General features: G+C 37.9%; 1 protein-coding gene across 1 annotated transcript in view; it reads left to right on the top strand.

The window, feature by feature from the left end:
• Positions 1–26,295, top strand: part of LOC140244430 (uncharacterized) — a 58,921-nt gene extending 32,626 nt beyond the window's left edge. The window contains exons 17-30 of the mRNA XM_072324069.1: positions 1,566–1,669; positions 2,260–2,356; positions 3,208–3,462; positions 4,143–4,268; positions 5,152–5,236; positions 6,549–6,647; positions 7,080–7,160; positions 8,619–8,691; positions 9,330–9,372; positions 9,804–9,933; positions 10,774–10,885; positions 11,514–11,619; positions 12,974–13,109; positions 24,870–26,295. Coding sequence (XP_072180170.1) covers positions 1,566–1,669; positions 2,260–2,356; positions 3,208–3,462; positions 4,143–4,268; positions 5,152–5,236; positions 6,549–6,647; positions 7,080–7,160; positions 8,619–8,691; positions 9,330–9,372; positions 9,804–9,933; positions 10,774–10,885; positions 11,514–11,619; positions 12,974–13,051 — 1,389 coding nt within the window. The 3' untranslated portion in view covers positions 13,052–13,109; positions 24,870–26,295. The remainder of the gene's footprint in view (positions 1–1,565; positions 1,670–2,259; positions 2,357–3,207; positions 3,463–4,142; positions 4,269–5,151; positions 5,237–6,548; positions 6,648–7,079; positions 7,161–8,618; positions 8,692–9,329; positions 9,373–9,803; positions 9,934–10,773; positions 10,886–11,513; positions 11,620–12,973; positions 13,110–24,869) is intronic.
• The last annotated feature ends 228 nt before the right edge of the window (positions 26,296–26,523 follow it).

Here is a 26,523-nt window from a genome sequence, read left to right as displayed (position 1 = left end):
TATGAAAGGAAGAAGTAGGAGTAGTTATTTTAGTGAAAGAATATGATTTGAAGTGATTTGGTTTGGTTTGATTTGTGTGATTTGGTTTGGTTTGATTTGCTTGATTTGCTTTGATTTGATTATACCCCCGCCACACGTAGTGTGAAGGGGGTATATAGGAATCACCGTGATGTTGGTCGGGCGGTTGGTCGGTCTGTTGCAAATTATTGCGACGCGAACTCCTTCAACAGTTTTGAAGCAATTTAAATGAAACTTAGGGGAAATGATGATATTGAGGTATAGATGTGCAAGACATGTTTTTGTTTGTTTGTCGGACAATGCGTTGCCATGGTAACCATATTTTTACCAAAACCTTGTGGATTGAATAACTTCCATAGTATTTAAGCAATCAATTTCAAAATTGGTATCTATGATGATCTATAGGTGTAGTTATGCAAGACACTCTTTGTGTTTGTACTTGACAAAGTGTTGCCATGGTAACCACATGTTTTCTTCAAAATCTTGTGGAGTGAACAACTTCCACAGTTTTGAAGCAATTGAAATCAAATTTGGTAGGCATCATGGCCTTGAGGCATAGATGTTGAAGACATAATTTTTGTGTTTGTCGGACAAAGCGTTGCCATGGTAACCAAATTTTACCAAAACCTTGTGGATTGAATAACTTCCACATCATTCAAGCAATTAAGGTCGAATTTAGTATGTATGATGATCCGGAGGTGTAGTTATGCAAGACACCAATGTGTTAATATAAGAAAAATGTGTTGCTGTGGTAACCACTCATTTTTGTATCAAATTGAACCATTTAATCTATGCAGGTGAAATTTGGTGTGTATGATGCTCTTAAAGTGTAGTTTTGTAAAATGTCCTTTGTATTTGTATCGGACAATGCGTTGCTATAGTAACAACATGTTTTTAAAAAAAAAAAATCCTGTGGAGTGAACTTCCTCCACAGTTTTCAAGCAATTGAAACCAAATTTGGTAGGCATTATGGCCCTGAGGTATAGATGTGGAACACATAATTTTTGTGTTTGTCACACAAACGGTTGCTATGGTAACCACAATTTTACCAAAACCTTGCAGATCGAGTAACTTTTTCATCATTCAAGCAATTAAAGTCAAATTTAGTATGTATCATGATCTAGAAGTGTAGTTTTACAAGACACCAATGTGTTAGTTTAGGGAAAATGTGTTGCCATGGTAACCACTCATTTTTGTATCAAAATAAACCAAGCTATGAAGGTCAAATTTGGTGTGTATGATGGCCTTTAAGTGTTGTTATGCAAAATGTCCCTTGTGTTTGTATCAGACAATGCATTGCCATGGTAACCACACTTTTTACCCAAACCTGGTGGAACTCAATGTCAACTCTGTAATTGTACAGTAAACTAAAATTATTCTGTTTCCAGTTCAACAAGTGCACAAACTTGGTATTAACGTCATTCCCTCATGACATCACATACTATAGAGCGACACTAGGGGCGGGGGTATTAATCACCTTCAGTGATAATTCTAGTTTAATTTGATTTAACTAGATATGATATGTGAACATTTCCATTCCTATCCAGACCAGCCAACCCTCCCTCCTGGGAGCATCTCTACTAGGTACAGACTGCATCCACGGCAAGATGGCAGCCTTTGTTCATGACAGGAAAACTAGAGGAGACAACAGGTAGGAAAAAACAAAAAACAGTTTGAGGCAACTTTATATTGAGTGATTTGAAAAGATGCCGAGGAAAAGAATTGATATGGACATTTACAAACATCCGTTACTCATCTCCGCATATGCCTGATTAAATTCTCCCAACTCTAAGCTTTCCATTAACTTATAATCTGAGCCACTCTATCAGAACAAACCCAGACTATTAAAACAAAGCACAAATTAAATACCATGGAAACAGTTCAAAGTGATGCCTCAGACAAGAATTAGCATGAATATTTGATTTGTGTGTGTGTGTGTGTTTGTGTGTGTCCCATCACCACAAAAAACAGATAAGTTTGCTTCTAAACCTTCAATGTTATATGTATTTTGTCCCATTCTATTAAAAACAATCAAGCAAGCAAATAAACAAATTTCACTGCAAAAGTAAGAAGCGATGCCTAAGACAAGAATTATCATGGCGATTTGAGTAAGTATACCTGTGCCCCATCACTGTAAAAGCTTGATTAATTCCTTTTAAAGAAATTACCCTTCCCTAGAAATAGTGACAGAGCCAGCAAATATAAATTATGTTCTTGATTCTATGCTCTTTTAAATCACAGACCTCTGTACTTTGTGAAGGTGGACATTGAGAAGTGCTACGACTCCATCATTCACAGCAAATTACTGCAGATCATCTCGCTCCTTCTGTGCAGAAAGGTTTGATGATATCTATCAAGTCTCACATTCAGGGAAGAAAACCGTTTGAACTGTACAGGATATTGATATGCTCAGCTTTTGAAGATTCCAATCCTCTCAATGTCTGTTTCTTTGTCATTGTTTGTTTTTAGCAAGTTGTTTCATAGACATTTTTGTTTTCTTGCTTTTGATTGGAACTGTGAAATGGTCCAGTATAGAATACAAACAGTCATGGCGAAATGGGATTTACCTCAAAGGTATGTGGATGCAGTACATGCAGAACTACCGGAACAGATCCGATTGAAGAAAATCAGACAATTTGTTGGGAAGTTTTGAATTTTTAAAGTTTCAGTTGAATCATTGCTGGATAAAAAGGGTACAAAAATATGTAATGTCACATTAGCGAAGCAATATGAAGAAAATATGAGGAGAATTCCACATAATGAAGGAGCACTTGACTCAACTCCTTTAGGAGACGAAGGGATTGTTCTTTTTCTCTCTCATAAGATGAGGTAGATGAGCATATAATTGTTTTGGAAATTGAAAATCCTGCACTGTCTAATTTACCGAGTCTTTTCCTCATTAACACCTGTTACACTCAAAATTGTATAGGGTTAAGAATTTGCAAGTGAGAACAGCAGCATTTTTTTATCCCCAAATTTCGGGAAATGTATGAGTCGGAGAATGCAAATGAGAAATGGAGCCGATTAAAATGTTAGGGCAACAAAAACACAAGAATGAGAGCTGCTGTGATCATCATCTGCTTGTCATCATGACTTTGGCTCAAAGTGCAACTCCAAATCATTCAGTTTAGGGATAAAACAATATCACGAAGCTTCATTGTCATATCTGCGTATCTGTGACTAATGCAGGATAAACCCGTGGAGTACCAGGTCCATCGCTACGCTGCTGTCATGACCACGCCGTCAGGCAAACTACAGAGGGCGTACCACCGGCACGTGACCACCGAGCTGACGACGGGCAGCTTCCACCTCCAGCTCCTGGCCATGGCCCAGCGCGGCCGGGTCAAAAACGCCGTCCTCATCAACCACGTTTCCCTGGCGACGCTATCCACCCAAATCCTCCTCCAGCGGTTAAGGCAGCATGTGACAGCAGATGTCATGAAGGTCGGTGAACCTGGCTCTTCTTTGAATTTGTCCATTGCTCAGTCAGATCTTTGCATCATTTGATGTGAACTTGTGCAATAAACAAAAGGTAATATTCATTTTATGTTGGCCCACTCAAGGTAAACATTGTTTTTTTCTGTCTTTCTGAAGATATCATCCAGCCTATATGAATGACAATTGCCATGTGGGATTATACCTCCAGATAATCTGGTGATGTGGAGTGAAACCATCCAAAAATTTTCTTTGATATTCCTTGAATGCTTTGGACATCTGTCATAAAGGGTTTATTAAGAATATCATTCAAAGAAAATATATCTGAAATGAGATTAGTTTCTTTTGTCATGATCACTAAGTAGTTGATGATAACAAGCTATTATCAGTCCTCTCTGAGACTTCCATATACAGTGGATTCCTGTTATAACAAAGTCTTCGGGACCGGCAGTTTTCTTTTGTTAAACTGAAAGTTTGTTACATCCAAACAATTGAACAATAAAAAACATAGAGCGGATAATGTTACGGCCCGAATTTTTACTTTGTTGTAACGGGAATTTCATTATAACGGGAGTGCACTGCAGATCATCAGTGGCAATGACAAAGTTGGTTACTGTAGGTAAACTTATATTAAGCAATGATGACATTAATGTTTCTGTTTGTTGATGCTACCTATGCTCTGTTCTTAGATTGGTAGGCGTTGCTATTGGCGACGGGAAGGCATCAGTCAGGGCTCCATCCTCTCCTCTCTGCTCTGCAGCTTCTTCTACGCTCACATGGAGCGGTGCTACCTATCGGACGTGGACCAAGATGGGGTGAGGCACAAACTTTGGCTGCTGAAAACATGGGACACCTTGTAGATATTTCATGGAATTTAAAGGTTTCCTGCTGCTTTTTGTGTCCGTGCCCCCTCCCCCCTCCCCCCCTCCCCCCCTCCCCCTCCCCCTCCCTCCCCCTCCCCCCCGCCTACCCTTGTATGGTTCAATCTTTCATGTTTGATAATGACAGATTGATAGAATGGTAATTAGCCTATTTCAAGCTGTTAGTAGAAAACAGAATAATCTCAAATGTGAGAGACAAACAAAATGTAAATATCTGTGGCCTGTAGAGATTCATAGTTATCCAGTCATTCAACACAAATTAATATGATGCTAATATTCAGTGTAAAAAGTATGTTTGAATTTATTCTGCCTTAAAAGTACTAGTACTAGCAGTGAGGAGTGAAAGTGATTTCATTATTTTCATTTGAAATTCTTTGAGAACTTTTTTATGTCTTCCGCCAACTTGGCACTATCTAGTTTTGATTTTCTCTGTGTACAGCGTAATCTAACCTTTGCTCTCATTCATGATGGTAAAATAATACTTCTGTTTGTTCTCATGAGTGGTCTATCTGTGTCAAGGAGTTTCGTTCAGATGAGAGATTGTGACTATGCACTTCTTAAACTAGAGAGGGCTCCCTTCAGGTGGGAGATAAGTGGGAATTAAATGTCTGCACTCTAAACCCATTCACTGCCATCAATGTTTCCTATGTAGCTGTTTGTTCTCGTTAGTGGTTATAACTGTGTCAAAAGAGTTTGATTCAGATGAGAGATTGTGACTATGCACTTCCGAAACTAGAGAGGGCTCCCTTCAGGTGGGAGATAAGTTAGACATGCCTGCACTCTAACTCATTGACTGCCATCAATGTTTCCCATTTAGCTGCTGATGAGACTGATTGATGACTTCCTGCTGATCACGCCTCACCTCCACAAAGCTCAACGCTTCCTCCACATCCTCCTCACAGGTCTGAACGCAAACATCGTCTCTAACTTGGCAACAATTTTAGTTTAAAGGCATAATTTACCATTTGCAGATGAAGCAAAAACCCAGCAATAGTGATTTAAAATAGTTCTAAAATGTGAGTTAGGGATAGAAAAAACCTCTGTAAAAATTTGAATCAGTAAAATCGATGTCAAGTATTGTTGAATATACAAAATGTGAATAATAGTTATAATGAAATGTTTCCAGACTAACCGTCTACAGTTACGGTTTATTAAGAAATATACTGATATCTCCTTATATTTTAGGCTTTATTGCAAAAATTTTATATGGTAATATGTTTTGTGGTACAACAGACCGACTCGCATATGCATCAAATGTAATATCTTTAACGTTTTTTAAATCACTGCTCCCAAATATGAACTGGACCTTTAAAATACCTGTGTTTTATTGACTGAGAATGTGATGAGCGCAAAACTGGCTGCAGTCCAGGAATGATGGTTGGATACTTTTGATGGCTCGTAAAGATGAATATGAACACAAATACACGCTCTTATTCTAAAGATTGTGGGATACTTACTTTCGTGTGACTTATCTCCTAGAGTGTGAACACAAATACAAGCTCTTGCATTAAAGATTGTGGGATACTTGTATGTGACTTGTTACCAAGTGTGTGAATGCAATACTGATTGCAATGCAACAGCAGTGGCTGGATGCTATATGTCTGATTTGTCACCCATAAACATAAATCCAGTAATGATTGCTGGGTATGTGACTTGTATTACTTGTCAGCATGGATCACAAAAGTTAACTTTTATCCACGTATGAGAGCTGGATATTTAATACTTGACTTGCTAACACTAATTCTGCGCACAGATGCTGAGGATGATAGTTGAGATAGTTGGCTAATACAGATATTCTTTATTTCTCGTCACAGAGCAAATGGGGTGGGGGTTAGCTCATATGTGACATCACAGAATTACCAATTGATCAAAACATCGGAAAGTCATTTAATTTTAATAAGGATTTGCTCAAACTTTCACTGTTCTCTTCTTCTCACTATTCTGCTTCTACTCCAACAAATTAATTTTCAGGTGGATTTCATCTTCTAGTGTGGAATTTCATCTTATTTTATGGTTTCTTGTTTTCACTTGCAAGCCAGCAGAAAATGTTCCCTGTATTTCATTCATTTCATTTCTTTTCTTTATTTGTCCAAAATATGTATAAAAACATGGTATGGAAAATTGGTTTTGTCACACATTCATCATAAACACATCTTGACAACAGATAAACAACAAATTTTGTCCTCAACATTGTGTCCTTAACAATCTCTCTAGGAGTGAAGCAGTATGGCTGTCGCGCAAATCCCAGCAAGACCCTCGTCAACTTTGACTTCAAATTTGGTGGTGCACCAGTGCCTTCAATCAAAGGATCAGGTCAGCTACAGCAGATTCGCCTTCCCAGGCGGGTTAAACCCGTGTATATACACAGTTCATAATCATGCTTGCGGTTTTATCAGATTGGTATGAAAGTATCGAGATGTGATGCAAGATTGTGGGATCAGAGTTTTAATGGGGAGTGTTTCAGGTTTGTAGAAAGACTTTATTCATTGTAGTTGTTGGCTAATGGCTCCCCTTCATTACACCATACTTGCATATTTATGTTCATGTTTTTCATTCTGTATTTCATGAATCGATTTTGCATTCATTTTTTGTGTGTTATGTATAAAGTTGTGATAGATGTAATAACACGTTTCAAACATTTTTGTTTTATTTTTTTTTTCTTTCAGATCATTATGAAAATGATGAATATGAATAAAAGTGAAAAACAATAACAAACATTTTTTTTTAAATCCAATCCTCTATCAGAATCATTTCCTTGGTGTGGTCTAGTCTTCAACCCTCAGACCTTGGAGGTCAGCAATGACTACTCAAAGTATCGCAACGTCAGTAAGTCAGTGTTTCTTCGCTAAGCCCTTTTGCCACATTTATTTTCTCTGATACAACAGATTGACATTGTATAATTCTGTAGTAAAAAATAAGGAGTCATAGAAGAATGTTTGCAGTGTTTGTTCCTAAGGAATTCTCAAGTTTGCATGGAAAAACCTCATCCACTTTGCTTTCCTACTTTGTAAGATCGTTTACACGTACAAGACCATAGTTATAACATGCACTTTTTAGTTTCCTCTTTCCAGAATTAGTCAATCATTGCCAACATTGAGTATGGTTAGAAAAGAAACTGTATACTTTAACCCTAAAAGGGCCGGGGGGCGGAATCCGCCCCCCCCCTCGACGTTTCGCGCTATAATTCTGTTACGCGAGAAGGCCTCATCGCGAGGCTTCTTGACTTTGTTTGTTCAAGTCTCGCGCAACTTTTGAGACCAAATTTGCGACGTCCGCGCGTACTTTTGCGAAGCCACGCCCATTTTTGTAACGGAATGTCGCCCCAAAACGGGCACAATTTTGTGATTTTGTGTACATTTCCTATGGAAAACAGTGCTCTGTCGTGAAAGTCATAAAAACCTAATTATTTTTACAATTAATCACTTTCATTGATTAGTTTTGTGCTAATTATGGTAGAAAAGTGGTGAGTGACAATTTCCAGTGAAAAAACAAAGAAAAAAACAAAAGTTGAAAAACAAAGAAATACATAAGAAATTCTGAAAACAATAAAATACATAAGAATTGAAATTAATTTTGGAAGTTTTTGTGATGTACAATCGTTGAATATGCTGCAACAGATTTACAGACCAAAAATTAGACTCTCAATGCTTTTAATTAGGCTAAAATATGATCTTGAGCTTAATTTGCATAATTAATTAATTAAAATTAGAAATTGATTGTTTCAAAAAATCTTATGACACATCTTGTAGATTATGACGCAGGTCTCACGCATGCAAAATTTCATCGCGATCGCGCCACCGATGGCCGAGATCTCGGGGGGGGGGGGGGGGGGGGCGGAATCCATCCCCCCCGGCCTGAGCATAGCCAAAAAAGCCCGGCCCCTTTAGGGTTAACTTTAGTATTTAACATCAGTAACTTAACAGCAATGAACCCTACTGGACCCCACTTCAGAATACAGAACACTACTGCAAAGCAGTGAACACTTACAGAATACTTGAAAACACAACTGCAAACCGTAGGAGAATAAAAAAAAACAAATAAACAAACAACAACACTGCTACTTCGCTAGAATTTAATAGTAGCAACAGTCTAGCTCTGCCATTATGTGTATGAGAAGTTTGAATTGGAGTCACATTTATTTTCCTTTAGAAACAGCTGCCGACTAGTAGTTAAACAATTCAGTTTCAGTATATATCTTTTACAATCTTTCATTCATGAAATTCTCTGAATCTGAGTGGAACATTTTTTATTTCTCTCTCACTGTCGCTCTCACAAAACACTCAGGCATACGCTACACACTGACGATGCACACTGATGGAGAGGCGCCGCTCCAGAAGATGAGGGTCAAACTAGTTGGGTGAGATATTTGGCTTTTCTTCCCTCTTATAACCAAGATAAACTTTTATGATGTAATCATATAAATTATTTGGCTGTATTGAATACCAGAATCCCACACTTGTGGATTTGATTAGAAAGGGAGGCAACCCCAAGATTGCCTAAATTTGATCTTGCCTATACTAAAAAATGAAGAAGAGAAAATGTACATTCCATTGTGATACTGTGATTTTAGAGAGTTGCTGAGGGGCGATGAATACACATCTTCACTGATGGATTGAGGAATTATTAATTGTCTTATATCTCTTTTTTTTTTTTTTTTTTTTACCCCACTTTCTTCAAGAGCAAGTAGTCTTCTTATAGATAGTATATGATGATGCATTAAACAGCGCTGCACACTTGCACTGGTCTGACGGCCCCTGACTAGTAAAAATCACTGTCGGACCAGTAACTTTTTTATGAATGGACCAGTAAAACATGGAAAAACTGGGTACATACTGGTCAGAGACACAGGTCAGACCAGTAGAAAAAATGGGTTAGTGTGCAGCCCTGAATTGATAGGAATGTGTTCTAATATAAGAAGTTGTTGGAGTTGTCACATTGTCAGTGATTCCAAAGGTAAAAAGAATGATGATATATTTCTCCTTTGTCTTTGTACAGGTCCCTGAGAGCAAAGAGTGTTGGCATTTTTCTTGATCCTGAGGTAACTTTACACACACACAAAAACCCAACAAAATAAACCAGTCTTAAAAATATGCGCTCTATCTACCCAAAAATGACATTTCTTCCTTTATTTGGTGTATGATTTATGTTTCAAAGTATGATTTTGATAAATTTTATCATTTATGCTGTCATGGATCACGAAAGCCTAGTCTTTAGAGCATTTCTTTGGAGTGTTAAAGTATATGTCTTTTGAAATTGCTAATATGAATCCCAGCAGGCATCTGATTTTTGCCAGTAGTTACAGGTTTCCAGGGTGTTCTTGGCATATTACTGTCAAAATCTTGGCCCTTTTTTGCCCATTCACTGAACGTAAACCCTCATTTGAGCTTCTGCTGCATCTACTAATCATTTTTTAAGAATCCAGTTCAGACATGACTGAAAGATGGACTTTTTCCCACTTCATCTGCCTAGATTAACAGTTTCAGCACCATTGTCAGCAACAGCTACCACCTGCTGCTGTTGCTTGCCACACGCTACCACTCCTTCTATCACTGCTTGCCTGGCACAGTGAGAGAGACCACCCCAGTGCACCACTTCTTCAGTGAGTCTCATCATAAAAATGTTATTGCATAAGCTATTATTTCCGCCAGGGTTTAATTTTCGTGAATGTCGCGAATCACTGTTGGACCACAATTTTAACGACATATGAAAATGTCACCATGCATTAGAGTAAAATTAGTGTGCTTGTGATGTCTTTGGTGTCACTTCGCAATAACAGCATCACGCAAAAATTTTTGTGATATTCTCAATCGCGAAAATATCTGTACGCAAAAATAACAGCGTGTAGAGTATTTGTCACCTTGTTAAAATTTGACTGTCATGGATAAACTCAAATCAAAAGAACAGACTAGCATACTATTAAGTTTCACCAAAATTGAACCGAAAATGGGCAAGTTATACAAGTTTTAAGTTTCTCATCATGCTTTCACCAAATACTGGTTGCCAGCACATATCAAAAAAAAAAAAACAAACAAAAAAATGAAACTGAGATGGCGCCATTTCTCATGATGTGATGCGAGCAGTTGGATTAAAAATCCAGATGGTTGGCTTTATTATGATATGGGCTTTAGATTATATGAAAATCAGAAAAGAAGAGTTTACATGATGTGAATAATGACCTGTTGGAGATTTTCTTTGGTGCGGATAATAGCATGTAAAGTTGGAACATATGCTAGGAGCATCTAATAGTCAACATCCCTGACGTAAAACTCTTGGTGTGATTGTTAAATTGTTCCCGAAGAAATTTTGAGATCTTCTTAGACTTTGTTCCACACTCAATACTCACTCAATCCCTAAATTCCACAATCATTCCCAGAAAATGGATTAGTTGCAAGTAACAGGAGTTTTGTTGCATTTTGTGTTTATGCTTTCATCTTTGCAGACATTTTGATGGCCTGCCTGAGAAGCTTCCATTCCATGGCGGTTGCTAGGTTACCCGGTAACAGTGACGAGGTGGAGACGACGTTTCCCCTGACGATGAACACTGTCACATGGTGAGGCAGTCTGTGGAGTAGGAAAGCAAACTAAGGCCTTTTTTTTTTCACTGTCAAAAATTGTACCATATATAGCCTTCCAATCACACTTGGCTAATCCCTGCTCTCCCCCTCCCCCCCCCCCCCCCCATCCCAACTCTTAACTTTGCAGGGGTTTCGAATACTGTAAATATGGATACTTTTGTGTGAGTAATTTTCTTTGTGCTCTGCTGAGTATGGTGAGTGTTATGTGATTTTAATTCAGCAGAATCAAAACGGTAAAAAAATGGTACATATGACAACGAAAAATATATTTGCATGCTTTTATTTCTGCGATAGTTTCTTGTCAAGGAAAATGCTCAAAAATTTCCAAACTGCGAAAATTTCCACTTTTTCAGTAGCCTAGTAGCCTGTGGTTTCTGTTCTCACTTTGCTTAAAAAACAAACAAACATTATTTGAAGAAGATTTTTTTTTTTTCCCATGTAAGCACCAATTAACAACCACAGTCAGGTATGCTTGATCATATTACACCATATGTGCATCAGTCAAACATCCTAGATACAGATGTATGTGTTGCCAGAAATGCCAAATTGCATTTTTTTTGTGTGTGTGTGTACATTATAACATTTGTGCTTTTATTTTTTACAGGCTAGGCCTGAAGGCATTTGACTCAAAGCTGACGCTTCACAAAGCAGTCTACAAACCTCTCCTCAAACTCATCCGTAAGCGAAAGAGGAGAGCGTCCATCAAAATGGTGAGTATAAAAAAAAAACTGTGGTCTGTGCCGAGGATGGACTTTAGAAATCATATTGATATGTATGTAATGCTGAATATTGCCCTGATGAGTGTATATTATTTAGCTCTTTAGCTCTGTTGGTTAGCCTTAAAAAACAAAAACAAAACAAAACAAAACAACGAAAACCATAGACAAATTATGCAGAAAAAAAATCAAACAAACACAAAATATCTTTTCAAAGACCAAAGTATTTAAATGGTGAGTAACCGAAACAATTATGTTTCTACCTGCATATGTACAATGTATATATACAGGGCTCAACATTAGTGGTGGCCCGGTGGCCCAGTGGCCCGTGGCCTTGGGCCATTCAAAATTCATATTGGGCCACCAAATTCATCTTTTGGTGGCCCGATTAGGCAGTTATATATTATGTAAGATTCAAAATATAATGTTTCTTTTGCTGCTACATATTGTACATATTGTATTTCAGGCCACTAAAATTTCAGATTGAAAGATTTTAGTGGCCTGAAGGGGCCACCAGACAAAAAAAAAAAGTTAGTGTCGAGCCCTAATGTGTATTTGCTTATCTTTCTCTTTGTCTGTCTCATATACATATAAGTTAAAGAGGAGATTTTGTTATTCTTTAATATCAAATTGTGCTAGAGCCTGTAATAATTGAGCAAAGATGACAGTCACTGTAGTTGCGAGTGTGGTGATGATAATGCTGAATTACTGTTTTTCGTAATTTCATGTATACATACAGTGTGTATATATGCATTATGTATACACACGTGTACGAGATTTGAATAAAACAAAACATTTTTATCTCAAGTAATCATATCCATGATATTTACCAGGTACAATACATCTATGCATGGCTTGTATGTGTTCAAGTTTAAAATTTTAGTTTAGAGAGATGGTTTAGAATTGGTTGAGGTGAGGATTCAACCTTTAATTAACTTTTTGCAATATACAGGTGTACTTAGGAACCACTTTATGAAATGTTAAAGAGCATACATTTTTAAGAGGACTTTGAAGTTCATTAGTACATCAGTTTTGAAATGGCTGAGATATCCAAAAACGAAGTAAAAAGCAATCCTAATAAAATTTGGGTCCCACCTTTTATTAGGATTGCGTTGTTTTGGATATCTCAACCATTTCAAAACCAGTTTTCATCAAATGGACTTTGAATTCCTCTTATATGTTCTGTCATATTTCATAAGAGGTTTCTCATTATCTCAAAAAAATCATCACAAAAAAAAAAACATTAAAAACCTGTAGCCCCATCTCAACCGAAACTGTACCATTCCTTTAATAAAATCCTGACATAGCTTGCTGAATGATGATGACTAATCTCCCTTCACTGTGACAGGGAAAAGCTATGCTGGAAGTTCTGGAGGAGACGACGAGCCCCGCCCTGCCCCAGGACTTCCTCAATATGAAGAGATGAAGAATGGAATGGATGAGACCTCCAAAGGACTTCCTCAGGACTGCCTCATCATGACAAGGCAAGGACTGGAATTACAGAGAATTACATCCTTAGCATGTTCACTTCCTCATTGTGATAAAATGAGGATTAAAAAAACCCCAGAAGATTCCCTGAGACTTTGTCATTGTAATGAAGGTGAGGAATAGAATCACAAAGAATTCCTGAGGACTTACTCATTATGGCCAAATGAGGGGAAAAAAAAAAGATACTGAGAATTGCACAGGGCATCCTCATCACAAGGAAATGAAAGGGGATGCTTAAGCAACAACCAAAACACACAGAAAATTCCCCAGGACTTTCTCATTGTGACGAGGTGAGGAATGTAATACAAAGAATTCCCATTAGGCGTTTTCACATCAGCCCGATAAAAATCCAAGCTCGAGATATTTTTTGCGATCGCAAATTAGCGCGCTATTTCATTTCCTATTCACATCAGCCGGAACATTATCAAATAGCACGCTAGTTCGCATTAATTATCCTGCTATTTCGGAAATTTCTCGAGTTGGACTTGAAAAATTTTCTCGATCAATTAGCGCGCTAATTTGTATTCACATTATCAAATAGCGCGCTATTTCGTGATCGGGATAATTTCCCAAGTCAGAAAATAGCGCGCTATTTCGAAATATCGGGCTGATGTGAAAACGCCTAATGACATACTCAACAAGGATATTCACACGTACATGAATTAGAGGGTTGCAAATCTCGAGATTTACATCGCGATTGCAAGCTCGAGTTTTTTGCATGTGTGGACACAGAAAATCCACAAATTAGCCCGATCAGCAGCGTGATGCTAAACCCAAGATATCTTGCCCTTATTTCTTTAGTTGAGGAGAGAGATGACCAGTGTCACTGTATAGTTTCATAAGATTTGGTAGTAACGGATATGCAGGATCACCTAAAATCATAATTGGAACAGGGACATTATTGATAACTTGTGGTGCAAGAGAGAAACGGGTGCCATTTCGCAGACTTTGTGAAATTTGTGAATTTGTGAAGATTCTGGTGTCGTGAACACTACCTGGCCAATCCACAGCGATGTCAAAAAACTTGTCTACTACTGCTTGCAGTACAGTAGAATAAAAGCTTTTTCTGTTGAAGTAATTGGTATGGAAATCCCTTGGAGCTCTTATGGGGATATGTGATCCGTCGATAGCTCCTGCAACTTGTGGGAAGCCTTAATTTTGCCTTCAAAGGGATGGAGGTGGTCCTGAGATGAACACAGACAAAGGAAATTTGACATTTTTTTTTTCATTATTTAGTTTTTTTCTCTATTTCCAGCAGAAACATTTAGATATTTTGCAGAAATTGAATACATAAATTACATCACAATACATAATAGAAGATAAAATTACAGAATATTTTAAGTGTAAGGAAATGGGGAGGTATGTTAAAAAGCAGTGATTGTAGGATGCATTGCCCCCACACATAATACAACAAATTATATGATTAATATACTGTTATACATAAAAGGCGGAAATACAAAAGAAACTAAGATTAGATGTATGGAAACCTAATTAATCTAACTAACATTGAGAATCCTATTCAGAAAAGACAAAATTAAAGCAACGTAGAATTACCAAAACTCTACAAAGTATTAACTTAGGTCGTGGATTATTTCCAAATTTAGCTAAAAACACCTCATGTGCCCCATGTGCCTTATGTATGACGTGTGGTAAGACAAAAATTTGGGGGTAGGGACATAGGAAGGTTTCTCGAATCTGGCTGTCTTAATCTAGATTATACTAGTAAACAGAGTGGATGATTGAATAAACACCAACATGTTGATACGCCATATCAAATCACCGTTGGTCAGCAAGTAGGCTTATATTATTAGATATAACATACATGTACATGAGGATACCACACATTTATCTTTCAAGATCATAATTTATGATATCAAATATGAAATGCACATTGTACACTGTTTAAGATTTAGAAATTTATACTTTTGATAATAATTAATAGGGAAATCAAGGTAATTTAAATTACAATGTGTACATTTAGGGCATACCTGAAGCCTTTGTCCACTAGGTATGGTACGTAATATGTTTTTGCTGAAGTTTTTGAACGAATAAACTGATTTAGATTATCACTCAGTTAAAGTCAATCAGTTAAAGTGTAATCTCCAAAATTACTCTCAATCACAAAACTGGAGTGGTGTTTTGCTGATTTAACATTCAGCTTCTTCTGGCGTCCTTTCAATGGAAGAATGGTCCTTATATGTGATATTGTATGTCTATTCCCTATTTGGCCCCAAATGGTGAAGGTGTGGATGGGGATGGGGAAAGGTTGGGGGAAGGGACCTTTTCAGAGATAAATAGTAATTTTACTTTTTTTCAGGATGCATGGCTCCCCACCCCTTCGGATTTCATCCAGCTTTTACCATTAGCTTCGGTAGGGGATATAAAGTTGTACAGATGGTTATATGCAACTCTCACAGACAGCAAGTGGGAGTGTCATAATTGTAGGATTACATGTTTATTGTTTGAAATTAATTCTGTATTGAACCATTCCAAGTTGTTAACATGGTGCATCTGAATCTAAAAGGAGGCTGATGATTCATATTGGTAGCATCATGTACTCTCTAAACATCCATGAAATCTTTCTTTCGATGTCATTTCACAACTTAAAATGCTGACACACTCCCAGTTGATACATATAGGGTGCTTCCATTTAATGTTATTCTTCAATCTCAAAATAAGTATCAAACCCCTAGGGCTCTAATTATGTTATAGGATCACTACTTAAGTCAAAAATACACTGATCTACTTCCAAAAATTTAATCACCTTAAATTCTAAAATGATATATTACCATCTTTTGGTTTTTGATGGACCCGATGGCATGGACCCTCGCCTGGCAGTTTGGCATGGGACAAGTCATTTTAGCATTGTCTGCTGGCCCTCCACCTCTGCCATGCCCATCTGCCCGGCTTTCTGCAATTGATCTGTCTGTTGCAGCTTCCTTCTTGATGCCATGCATTGTTTGATAGTGCCGTATCAAATTATACACAGTGACATGGCATTCTGTGCATTCCCTTTTCGATGCCCCTGTAGTCACACACTGATGCGCTTTCAGTGCGTGAAAGATGGCTCAGAATATCTCAGATCGCCCAGTCCCAAGCATGTGAAAGGTTGAAATGGAGGCCCCCCTTTCCTGTTGAGGCTGGGTTCCTTCACTCATTCACAAATCGATTCTTTTATGCCTCGTTCAAACCAACAGGTCTCTCTGTCAAGAACCACCGCATCCTTGTTATTAAATGAGTGGTCGGTCTCTTTAAGGTGTGAGTAAATAGCTGATTCGTGAACAAGTACTTGCACTGTCTCCAAGAAAATCACGCAAACTGTAGATCGTCCAATGCCTAATAATCCTGCCAGAGTCCTGTACTCGATATTGGTGGCAAGTTTCCACAATGTAATGGCTAGACTATGGTCTAGACTGATGGCCGTTTCTCAACGCAGCATCCTTCTTGAGAAGATGTGAACACAGCTGGTTCAGTATATAACTGAATGTGTCTTTCCTTATTCTAAAGATAAAAGCTACTACAACCGTGTACTATGACTTCTACTAATTCGAGGGCATGTATTACCTTCAGCCTAGGCCAACTCGGGTTCCAGAAATGAAGTTGTACCTCCAAACCTGTCTTTCTTGCATGGCTGTCCTCAGTTCATTAATACTATCAAGGCCGGTGTCCTTCTTCATAACACCGATTAAAGTGGCCCTACTTCTTCCTCTTTTTGCAATTCCCTGTTTGGGCTCCCAGAGTATGAGGGCACTGGCAGATAGCTCAGGGTGCCATGAACAGTGTCCCGCTAATCCCATCTTTCAGGCACTTTGTCGGACACTTTTGGTAATCTACCATATGAGTTGACATTTCTAAAGATAAAAGCAGATTACAAATTTAAGGGGAAGGGTGTTATTCAGATTGACGATATAGGTCTCTAAACTGGGTTTGTATTAAAGACCTTTACAAAATGATGAGTACAGCCTAAATTTTAAACTGTCAATTAACAGGAAAATAAAGAGATATATAAAAATATATATGGATCTAGGATATATTCCAGTAGTTCTAGCTAACTTGCATCCATAACCATTACAGATTCTAGTTTCTACGTGTGATTGATGTTGTCTAGACATACATTTATTTATTCAATTAAATAAAAATCATTTTAACTATAGATTATGATGTAGATAATCCAACTGTAGCACAGGTACAGTTGTATGTCATGAAACTGTCTGTAGTTGTTAAAGTAGCCAAATAAATAGGGTAGGTAATGTAGAATGTTTCATTGTGTTTTCAGTGTCAACGAATCTGAAAGTGGGATGGCTGTCATTTGGTAAATGTTGGTTTAAAATATGTAGCACTGTTCTTCGCGTTTTGTGGACTGCCGAGCGTGGAGTGTATGCAAAAGATGGACTTCTCAGTTTCTTTCGTCCGAAAGCGATCCAATTAATCCCGCTATCACGGTGGTGCGCACTGCCCGTTCGACAATATGTACTGGTGTTGAGCTCGATAGCAGCGATGATACAGCTTCAACAGCATATCCATTGACCAGAGCGCGTTGATAGATAGAGTTGCGACACTGGGGTACAAAGGTCACGTCAAATAGTTCCCCCTGGTCGTCGATGTCGACCAATTATTTCTACAGGGTTTTCACATAGGCGCGCAGTACCATACTGACCCAGCGGCAGGGTGATATACCATTGTTGCTTGCGATGGGAGTGTGACTTGTTGAGAAAAATGTCCTGTTTTTATGGCAATCATGCAAACTCAATGAAGTAGAGAAAGGAGTACTTACTGTCGAAGTCAAGGAAATGGATGCAAACAACCGGAAAGGATGAAATATTTTCAGAGTTGTTTTAACACTCCTGGATGATGTTGATGGGCGTTCGTCAAAGTGTAAGGACAGAAATATCATGTAGTCCCACTCCTTTACAATTGTTGTTGTAATTCAAAATCCCGGGTTGTGGGTCTTTATTGTTGTTATGACGACGAGGGGAAGCTATTTTGCACTCTTGCACAAAACCCATGCAAGGAGCGCGTAACTCTACTTTGCGCGAGCCACGGAGCAAAATAACAATAAATGCATTGTTTGCGTCATAATAGGGTTCGCGGTTTTCTAAGGTCTTATCGACATCATACGACCAGGGGGAACTATTTTGAGGGATTGACCAATCAGCACGAACTTCCGGTGTCGCAACTCTCTTTATCAACACGCTCTGCCATTGACCAAATACTGCCCTCAATTGGCTGCCAACGAACGGTCCTTGATAGCATTATTGAACTGAGAACAGCCATGCTAGATAGACAAGTTGTTCAGGAACAGTGTCTGTCAGCTGAGAATCTTCGTCCGTCTCCTGGTATGTTTAAACGGTAATCAAACATATTAACAGCAAACCTACCTATTATTGAGTTGTTTGTTCGTTTGTTTGTTTTGGGTTTGTTTTTTTCCGAATCATTCATATTTAAGCAAAAAAACAAAACAAAAAAACTAGAAATGTCGCTAAGGCGACTGGTATGCCTCTGCCATAATGCATGATTCTCCTAATGGTCTATAGTACATGTGGACAATGTGTGATTACATTTTCACAATATTGGCAAAATATCAAAATGACAAGTTTGTCACAAATGTGTTGAATTTTCACCGTGGATCGCTTTCGGAATCAGCTAGTGCATTTTGCGAGTCGCGATCTCTCATCTCGTAGGTGTTGTGCGCTGTATTGTTGCTATTCACAGATTTGGAGAGTGAGCTTATGGAACGGTCTCATCAGTTTTTGGAGCGGCTGCAGATACGTGGGCGATGATAATCCAGGTCCAAGTCGGACTCTCCGACGATAGATATCTCTACTTCCGAGTCCCTCTCTCGCTCTAGACTAGGGCTTTGTTCACGAGTGGCACGAGAGCGTGACTGAGTGTAGTAGTTTGTATGGGTGTGATATCAAGAGGGTCTTACCTGGCTTGCACTGTAATCTTTCTCGGAGGTTTGGTCTAGTGGGTCTGGCTTGGGGAAACTAGATGCCGCTCCCGAAAAGCGTGATGGTTCTACTTTCTTACCCGCTACTGGGGCAGTAGATATGGGAAGCATGCCTTTCGGGATTATATTTTGTTGAGCTTTCATTAGCCACTCACCCGCCTTCTCCGGATTGGGAAGGGTGCATACACCCAATACCGGTAGTTGGCATTTTTGGGGCAGTCCCTTCGTTCTTTTGGCAAGTGGGTAGTTTTCTTTTCTACCCTTTGGTCCTGCGAGAAGCTTGGGATGTCACACTAGCTGTGGTACGGGGAGGTTCCCTCTCGTGGCCGCCAATAGCCGGGGGAATAGGCGGTGTGGGCTTGCCCGCACGCTTGTGCGATTTGCCCTTCGGTGGCTGCATGGTGCTAGTGTTGCTCTTCAGCGGCTTTCCCTTCGCCGAGGAGTTTGGAATTTTTTCCCTCGACTTTTCCTTTGTCAAGGTTACTTTCGAGTTCGGCTTTACCTTCGCCGATTGTTTGTTTTTGTGTTTGTCCGACATCTTTTCGCAAGTCAGAAGTGGAAAACCGTGGGCGTGTTTGTATCTTGTAGCCACACATTGAGAGTTACGAGAGTTAACTTTCTACTGGTGTTTTCTTAACGAATGCGCGGTAATGGAAGAGGAACTAGGCAGCAAGAGGGCTGCTTATATAGGCTTCTGGCGGGTTTCCCGCTTTGGAACACAGGGGCTTAAAGGGAAAAATGCAAAATATTTACCTATGGCTATTCGCGTTGAGGGTAATGAATAGCAATTGTAAAATTAGGATGGATAAGTATGGCAAATCACTCTATACATACTTTCCATCCTACCTGAGATTCTCCAGGAATAATTTATCATTCCACATTGCAAGACAAGACAACATCAGTCCACCAGATGAAGTGATTTAGACAGTGACCACACGAATAGAGGCACTGCCGACTGTGTTGAGTACATGGACAGGATCAAAGTCACGATAATTGTGACGTACGTTGTCGGCGGCAGAAATAATCCCAGTATCATTGGCATATTCCCTTTTGTTATCGACGTTGTTGGTGTTCAGTGCGCTGATACGGCACAGGACTGAGGCTCAGGCTGAGATAAGGCTTCTTCCTTTACTAATGATAAGAAAAGATAGTTACTGTAGACATACTGTCACATGAGGGACTTTTTTTTTTTTTTTTTTTTTTTAACGTTGCGACGTTGACTCAGAAAAACATATCCAGACAGGTAAAGTAAAGTTGAATTAACATTTAATCATCAAGTTTTTGTTGCATTTTTACAATGTTGATTTGAACAAAATAAAATGTAACTATGCCATAGGGTATTATTGAATTAACAGATTTGAAAGTATAGACAAATAAATAATCTCACAACTTTCGTAACTTCCCGGATATTCGTGTTTCCTAAAACCGCGCAGTACTGATGTCGTTGCTGTCCGTTATTAATTCTTATAATGATAACAAAAATAACAAATTGTTGCCTCATGAGTTTCTTTTTATACTTTAAGTCTGAATAATATCCAGCCCTCTGAAGATGGCATTAACCTAATGAATTTCTATAAAGTGTAACAAAATCAAGACTACATCTTGTGTCTTCTTATATGCACTTCATACATTGTATAAAATACATGAACAAATACATTCCTTTCCTGACACCCACTCAGTCTCAGATCTACTCTTAGGTACACGTTGATCTCTTAGTGGGAAAAGATGGCTGATAAAACAAGCAGCATATCTACTTAATTAAAACTGAAATGTGAATTTCTTAATATTTCTACATTTTGGTGTCACATTTTGGGCAAGTTTCACCCATACAATGCTCAGTAAGGCAAGTCTACAATGTCCCACACATATTGAATGTCATTACGCAGAGATGTACACGTCCAGATTTACCATGCTGTCTGATCGCTTAGGTAAATTTTAGGCATGCATAGCTTAGCTGACAGATTATCTTGATAGCCGCTTAGCAGGCTAACTCTGAGCATGTGAATGCTTGCACAAAATCTTTAGATTCAGAGCCCGATTGCTATCCTGCTAAGTCTGAGCATGTGAACGCTTGCACTAAATCTCGAGATTCGGACCCCAGTCGCTATCCCACTAATTCTGAGCGTGTGAACGCTTGCAAAAATCGCGAGATTTGGAGTGCGCTCGCCACCCCGCTATTTTGTACGTGTGAATGCAGCCAGTATGGCAAAATGAGGAAAAGAAAATAATGAGAATTCCGCAGGACTTCCTTATCACGATGAAAAATTCCCCAGGACCACCTCTCGTATTATTAAAGGGATGGTACAGTATTGGTGGAGATGAGAATTGGGCTTTTAACTTTTCACAAGATACCAAGAAAACACTTATGAAAAAGTACAGAGCATACCATTTCAAGAGGAATTTAAAGTTTATTTGAGGAAAATCGGGTTTGGAATGACTGAAACATCCAAAAACAAAGTAAAACAAACCGATCGTAATAAAGTGTGGGCCCAACACACTTTATTAGAATTGCTCTGTTTTGGATATCTCAGCCATTTCAAAACCAATTTTCATCAAATAAACATTGAATTCCTCATAGAATTACATGCTCTTTCATATTTCATAAGAGGTTTCTCATTATCTCACCAAAAAATGTTAGAATCCTGAAATAATGTCTCAACCAAAACTATACGATCCCTTTAAGAGGTGAGGAATGGAAACACACAGAAAATTTCTGAGGACCTACTTATTAATATGACCAAATAAGGATGGAGAGCCGAGAAATAGAAACAGAGGGTGCGTCCAAACGCTGTCCTGAAATGAACCAAACCAAGCCAAAAGTGGACCATTTCCCGATGTGCTCCAGAAGGGTTCCAAAAAGTTTACATGTTAAGAATGTGTGTAACACGCACTTACATTATAATGAAAAAAAAAGAAAAGAAAAAGAGTCATTCACTTTGTTTGGGGCATTTGAAAGTAGTTTTGGCGTGTCAGGTGAATGACCCTCTTGCTACAAAATGTATGACCCCCTCTAAACATAACTTGTGAGGTACATGTATGCTTTCTCAACAGAGAGCCCGAACGTTCCAAATCTGGCACAGCACAGTATGGTTTGCTTTGGTACGGTACGCTTTGGTTTGCTTTTGAGTGCTCGAATGCACCCAGAGAATTCCCCAGTACTCCCTCAATATGAAGAGAAGGTGCATGGAAACTTCTCTCAGAATGTCCCTCATTATGAAAAGATGAGGAATAGAAACAAAAGTACCTCAATTCAGGACTTCCTCCATATCAGGAAATGAGGAATGGAAAGCCAAAGTCTTCCAACAATCCCCCCATTATGAAGAGCTTAGGAGCAGAAAGTCATAGAAGATGGAAGCAAAAATAGTGCCAAAGAATGTGCCAAAGAGTGATTTGTTGCTGGTAATAGAGTGCAATGAATTGACTTGGCAATGTAAAACTGAAAATGCCAAAGTTGGGAATTGAAGCACAGCAGGTAAAGAATGAAACCAGATGGCTTGTTCTTTTTCTTTATTATTATTAATTCTAATCGAAAATGGTGAAAAAAAAAGCCTCGGAATAACCAGTACTTTGTAAATTGATTGATTTTTCTAAATGCTGCATACTAATTTGTTTCATCTTGTTACCTCTGTGCTAACTGGCTGTATTCGTATTCATATGTGGAAGATTTACAACATTGACAAACTATGAGTTTTTCCAAACAAATTTGATGTGTAATGATTGTCGTGGATGTATTTGGTTTTATGGCAGGAAAATAATTTGACAACTCAGGACATTGTTTTGTGTCTTTACCATTCATACAATCCTGGCGCAGTATTCTAAAAACACTTTGAAGCTTGAAATGTTCTTACCTATGCCATATTTTCTGGTAGATTAGTATTTTGAAACTGAGTGTTGATATTACTTTAGCTCATGGACAAAAATCTTCTTACTTCCAAAGAAAGACCAAAGATTTAATGCAATGAATGCATTTACAACATTTTATACTGCATTTTTTCTTCATCAAAGTTAAGAAAATCTATTTTTTTTTTAAATAAATGAAATATGTTTTTAGTGGGAAAATGAGCAAAGAAAATGGGATTCCAAATATGTTTGTGTAGAAATATGTTTTTGTAGAAATTTGATTTCAGTATGCTTTAATAGTGTTTGCATTCATCCATTTTTACACAGAATATGATTTTTGCCTCAAAGATATTTTTTCTTGCTGTTCAGCAGTATGTTTTGTTTTGATTTGTTTTTAAATCTGCTAAGTTGGCATCTCTGTATGCAGATAACAAATTATGTTTTTATGAGCGATCATGTCACTGGTTAGCTGACGTATGGGGCGTGTTAATATGCCCCGACATACACGTTAGTAATTGTTTAAAATTCTTTTCAGAATACTTTTGAGAAAAAAAAAAATTGTAATATGCTTTGTATGTTATGGGCTGAAAGTTTTTAGCTGACATAGTTCTTTTTTTTTTTTTTTTTCAGCTTACGGTCCATGCTCGTTTACTACACTTTGTGTCATCATTATCAAATTACAGTACTTTACCTTGATTCTTGTCAACATCATTATTGTATTTGCCGGCTGAATATTGAATGAAAGTACATGCATACCTCAAGAGATCTTATGAGTTGATGACTGGGAACAGATGGAAAGGTCAAAGCAAGGAAGTGTTTGATTGCCAAACTTGTGAAAATTGTCTAGATTGATGCTATGTACCTCTTGTGCAACTCTGTATTCTGTGTGCATTGCACAATCCCAAGGGCCTTGAAGTGAAAACTCACATCATGTTCAAGTTTACTTTAATGTTATAGAAGAAAATCGTATCAATCAGAGAAGTATATAGAATTTGCATTGAAATGAGACATAGACCAGGAAAAGTATAGAATATTTAAAGAGATGGTACAGTTTCGGTAGAGAGAGGGCATCAGATTACTTTTTTTTAATGATTATTTTAGATAATTAGAAACCTCTTTTGAAATATGTTAGAGCATTTGATTTCAAGAGGGATTCAAAGTTTGTTTGATGAAAAAATTGGTTTAGAAATGCCCAAGATATCCAAAACAAAGCAATCCTAATAAAAGATGGGACCAACACTTTATTAGAATCACTTTGTTTCACTTTGTTTTTGGAAATCTCAGCCATTTCAAAACTGATTTTTGTCAAATAAACTTTGAATTCCTCTTAGAATTGCACTATGCTTTTTAGCATTTCGTAAAGTGGTTTCTAAGTATCTCACAAAAAGAATCCTCACCTCAACCAATGCTATACCACCCCTTTAAAGTTCATATGTTTGCCTGAACAGTTATATTGATCAATCTGGTTATGCAAAGTAGAATAGCTGATTACGTTGTCATGGCCTTACAAGTCTCCCATTTGTACTATGCATACACAGAAATGTTTTGTAAAGACACAAATTCAATAAGAAATTCTGCTATTTACATCAATTGTTCTAGAGCTGCAATGACTGAGCAATGAGTACAACTGCTGACTCATTGATTATACATTTCCTACGTGTGCCTGAAATAAGAGTATTTTGAAGCAATGACACCATCGCTTTTCTGATTTTAATGAGAATCGATGACCTTCATCACTGCTTTGAAAAAAACAAGAAAAATTGTTAATCTTCAATTCCATAACTCTCTTCATCTTTGTCAAGTTTTCATAAAACTTCTACAGTTCCTTTCTGACTGCGTGATTTATCAATTATAAACTTTAACATGGAAAAGTTTTCATTCTCTGAGGCATTATGGAAATGCTGTCATACATAATGTGTGAAATGGTCAAGACATGATTTGTCATACCCTCTTTTTCTCATTACAGCTAGGCAAGGGGAACTTCCGGCCAGATAAAAAAAAGAAAAAAAGAAAAAAAAAAGCTCTAGAACGGTCATTGATAGGACTGGTGAAGTTACGTCACAGACTGCATCAATGGTCTTGGTATGTGCAGTACCGTGAAGTCCGGTTGTGTTTTCTGACCTCTTATCTATGTAGGAAGTATCTTGATATCTCTTTGGCCCATTCAAGCTGTACGAATAATTAATTGCAGCCGCCACACCGCCATCTTACTATGCACATTCTAAGCGGACATGCATTTTCAAGGAGAGACTGTCGCCAAGATCATGTGATGTTGTGAGCTCTGCACACAAGTGTATGGGTGATGCACGTGGTAAGATGGCGACACTGGCTTCTAAACGATTGGCCTATGATGAGGTATTCAGATTCTCCCTGTAGAGATCAGTGGTTCTGGCAGACTGAAGTCGGCTGCCAATTTGAGGATTGCCAAAGGTTGTTTGTCTTGGCAGTCGTAGCTGTGTCCTAAATGTCAGACAGTAGGGTGTTTCCTTACTTCTACCCATTTTGAGGTTATTGCCCTTTCCATCCTCCTTTATGACATTACAAATATTCAGAACATTTTATGATTAAAAAATTGGCTGCATTAAAAAAAGATACAAAAGTTTGTGTTTGATTCATATTCATATTCTTATGACTATAGCCATTGTCTGGATGAGATTTAATTGTATTACAAGAGAGAGAGAAAAAAGAAAAATTTGATTTCAGCACAAAAATATTCATCTGTCAACTCTGTGCCTTACCTATAAACAAAGTAGTCCTTTTTCATGACACGTACCTTGTTCAATGTTTGTCTTGTCTAGTGCTTTGAGAGTTATATTCCTTTGTTTCTATATTGATTTCTCCTTTTCAATTCTTTTCTTTTCCTGGTGCAAATGACAGGAATATTCTTTGGCCACTAGATAAAAAAATGTATCTTCAAATTGGCATTTTTGTGAAACTTGTCAATATAATTATGTCTGAGAACAAATGACAAGCCTGCACCTCATTAGGTGTCGTTACTGCAAATACTTCCTGCATGTTCTGTCTTGATTAGGCATTTACTGTACTACATTACACTTGTGATGAAAAACATGATTCGTGTTTGCTTGTTTGTTTGTTTTTTTTTTGTTTGCTTTTTTTTAACCAGGTGAAGGGCTTAGATTGAATGTAGTGCACAAGGGTGAATGACACAAAGTTTGGAGTGCATATTAGTCTAGAATAATGCATGGCAAAACGCATGTTTGTCATTGTAAATAATGTTCATAAAAACACTAAAAATTGTGAAAAACTTATTCATTTTACGGTATCATTAATGTAAACGTGGCCGTACCAAAGCCTGTTAAAATGTGTGTTTATTCTTAAATGCCAATATCTACAATAGTAGTAAAGCAATAAAGGAACAGCAAACAGGAATGCACAAATATTGTGATTTAGTGTCCTTTCGTTTTATTCTCCCTTCCACATACATACAATTGTGAACACGAACACTTACTGTAGTGGCGTTGTCGACATAAACATTTCACAGTTTGTTCGGCATAAAATGTACATGATTTTTCCTACCAAAATCTGTGCACCAAACACACAAAAAAAGAAACCATGGTGCATATGGGAGAGATTTCTCCCTTACTGCCATACAAATGTAT

This window comes from Diadema setosum, chromosome 21 (assembly GCF_964275005.1).
Source record: "Diadema setosum chromosome 21, eeDiaSeto1, whole genome shotgun sequence".
NCBI classification, from domain to species: domain Eukaryota; kingdom Metazoa; phylum Echinodermata; class Echinoidea; order Diadematoida; family Diadematidae; genus Diadema; species Diadema setosum.
This window is presented reverse-complemented; position numbering and strand designations above follow the sequence as displayed.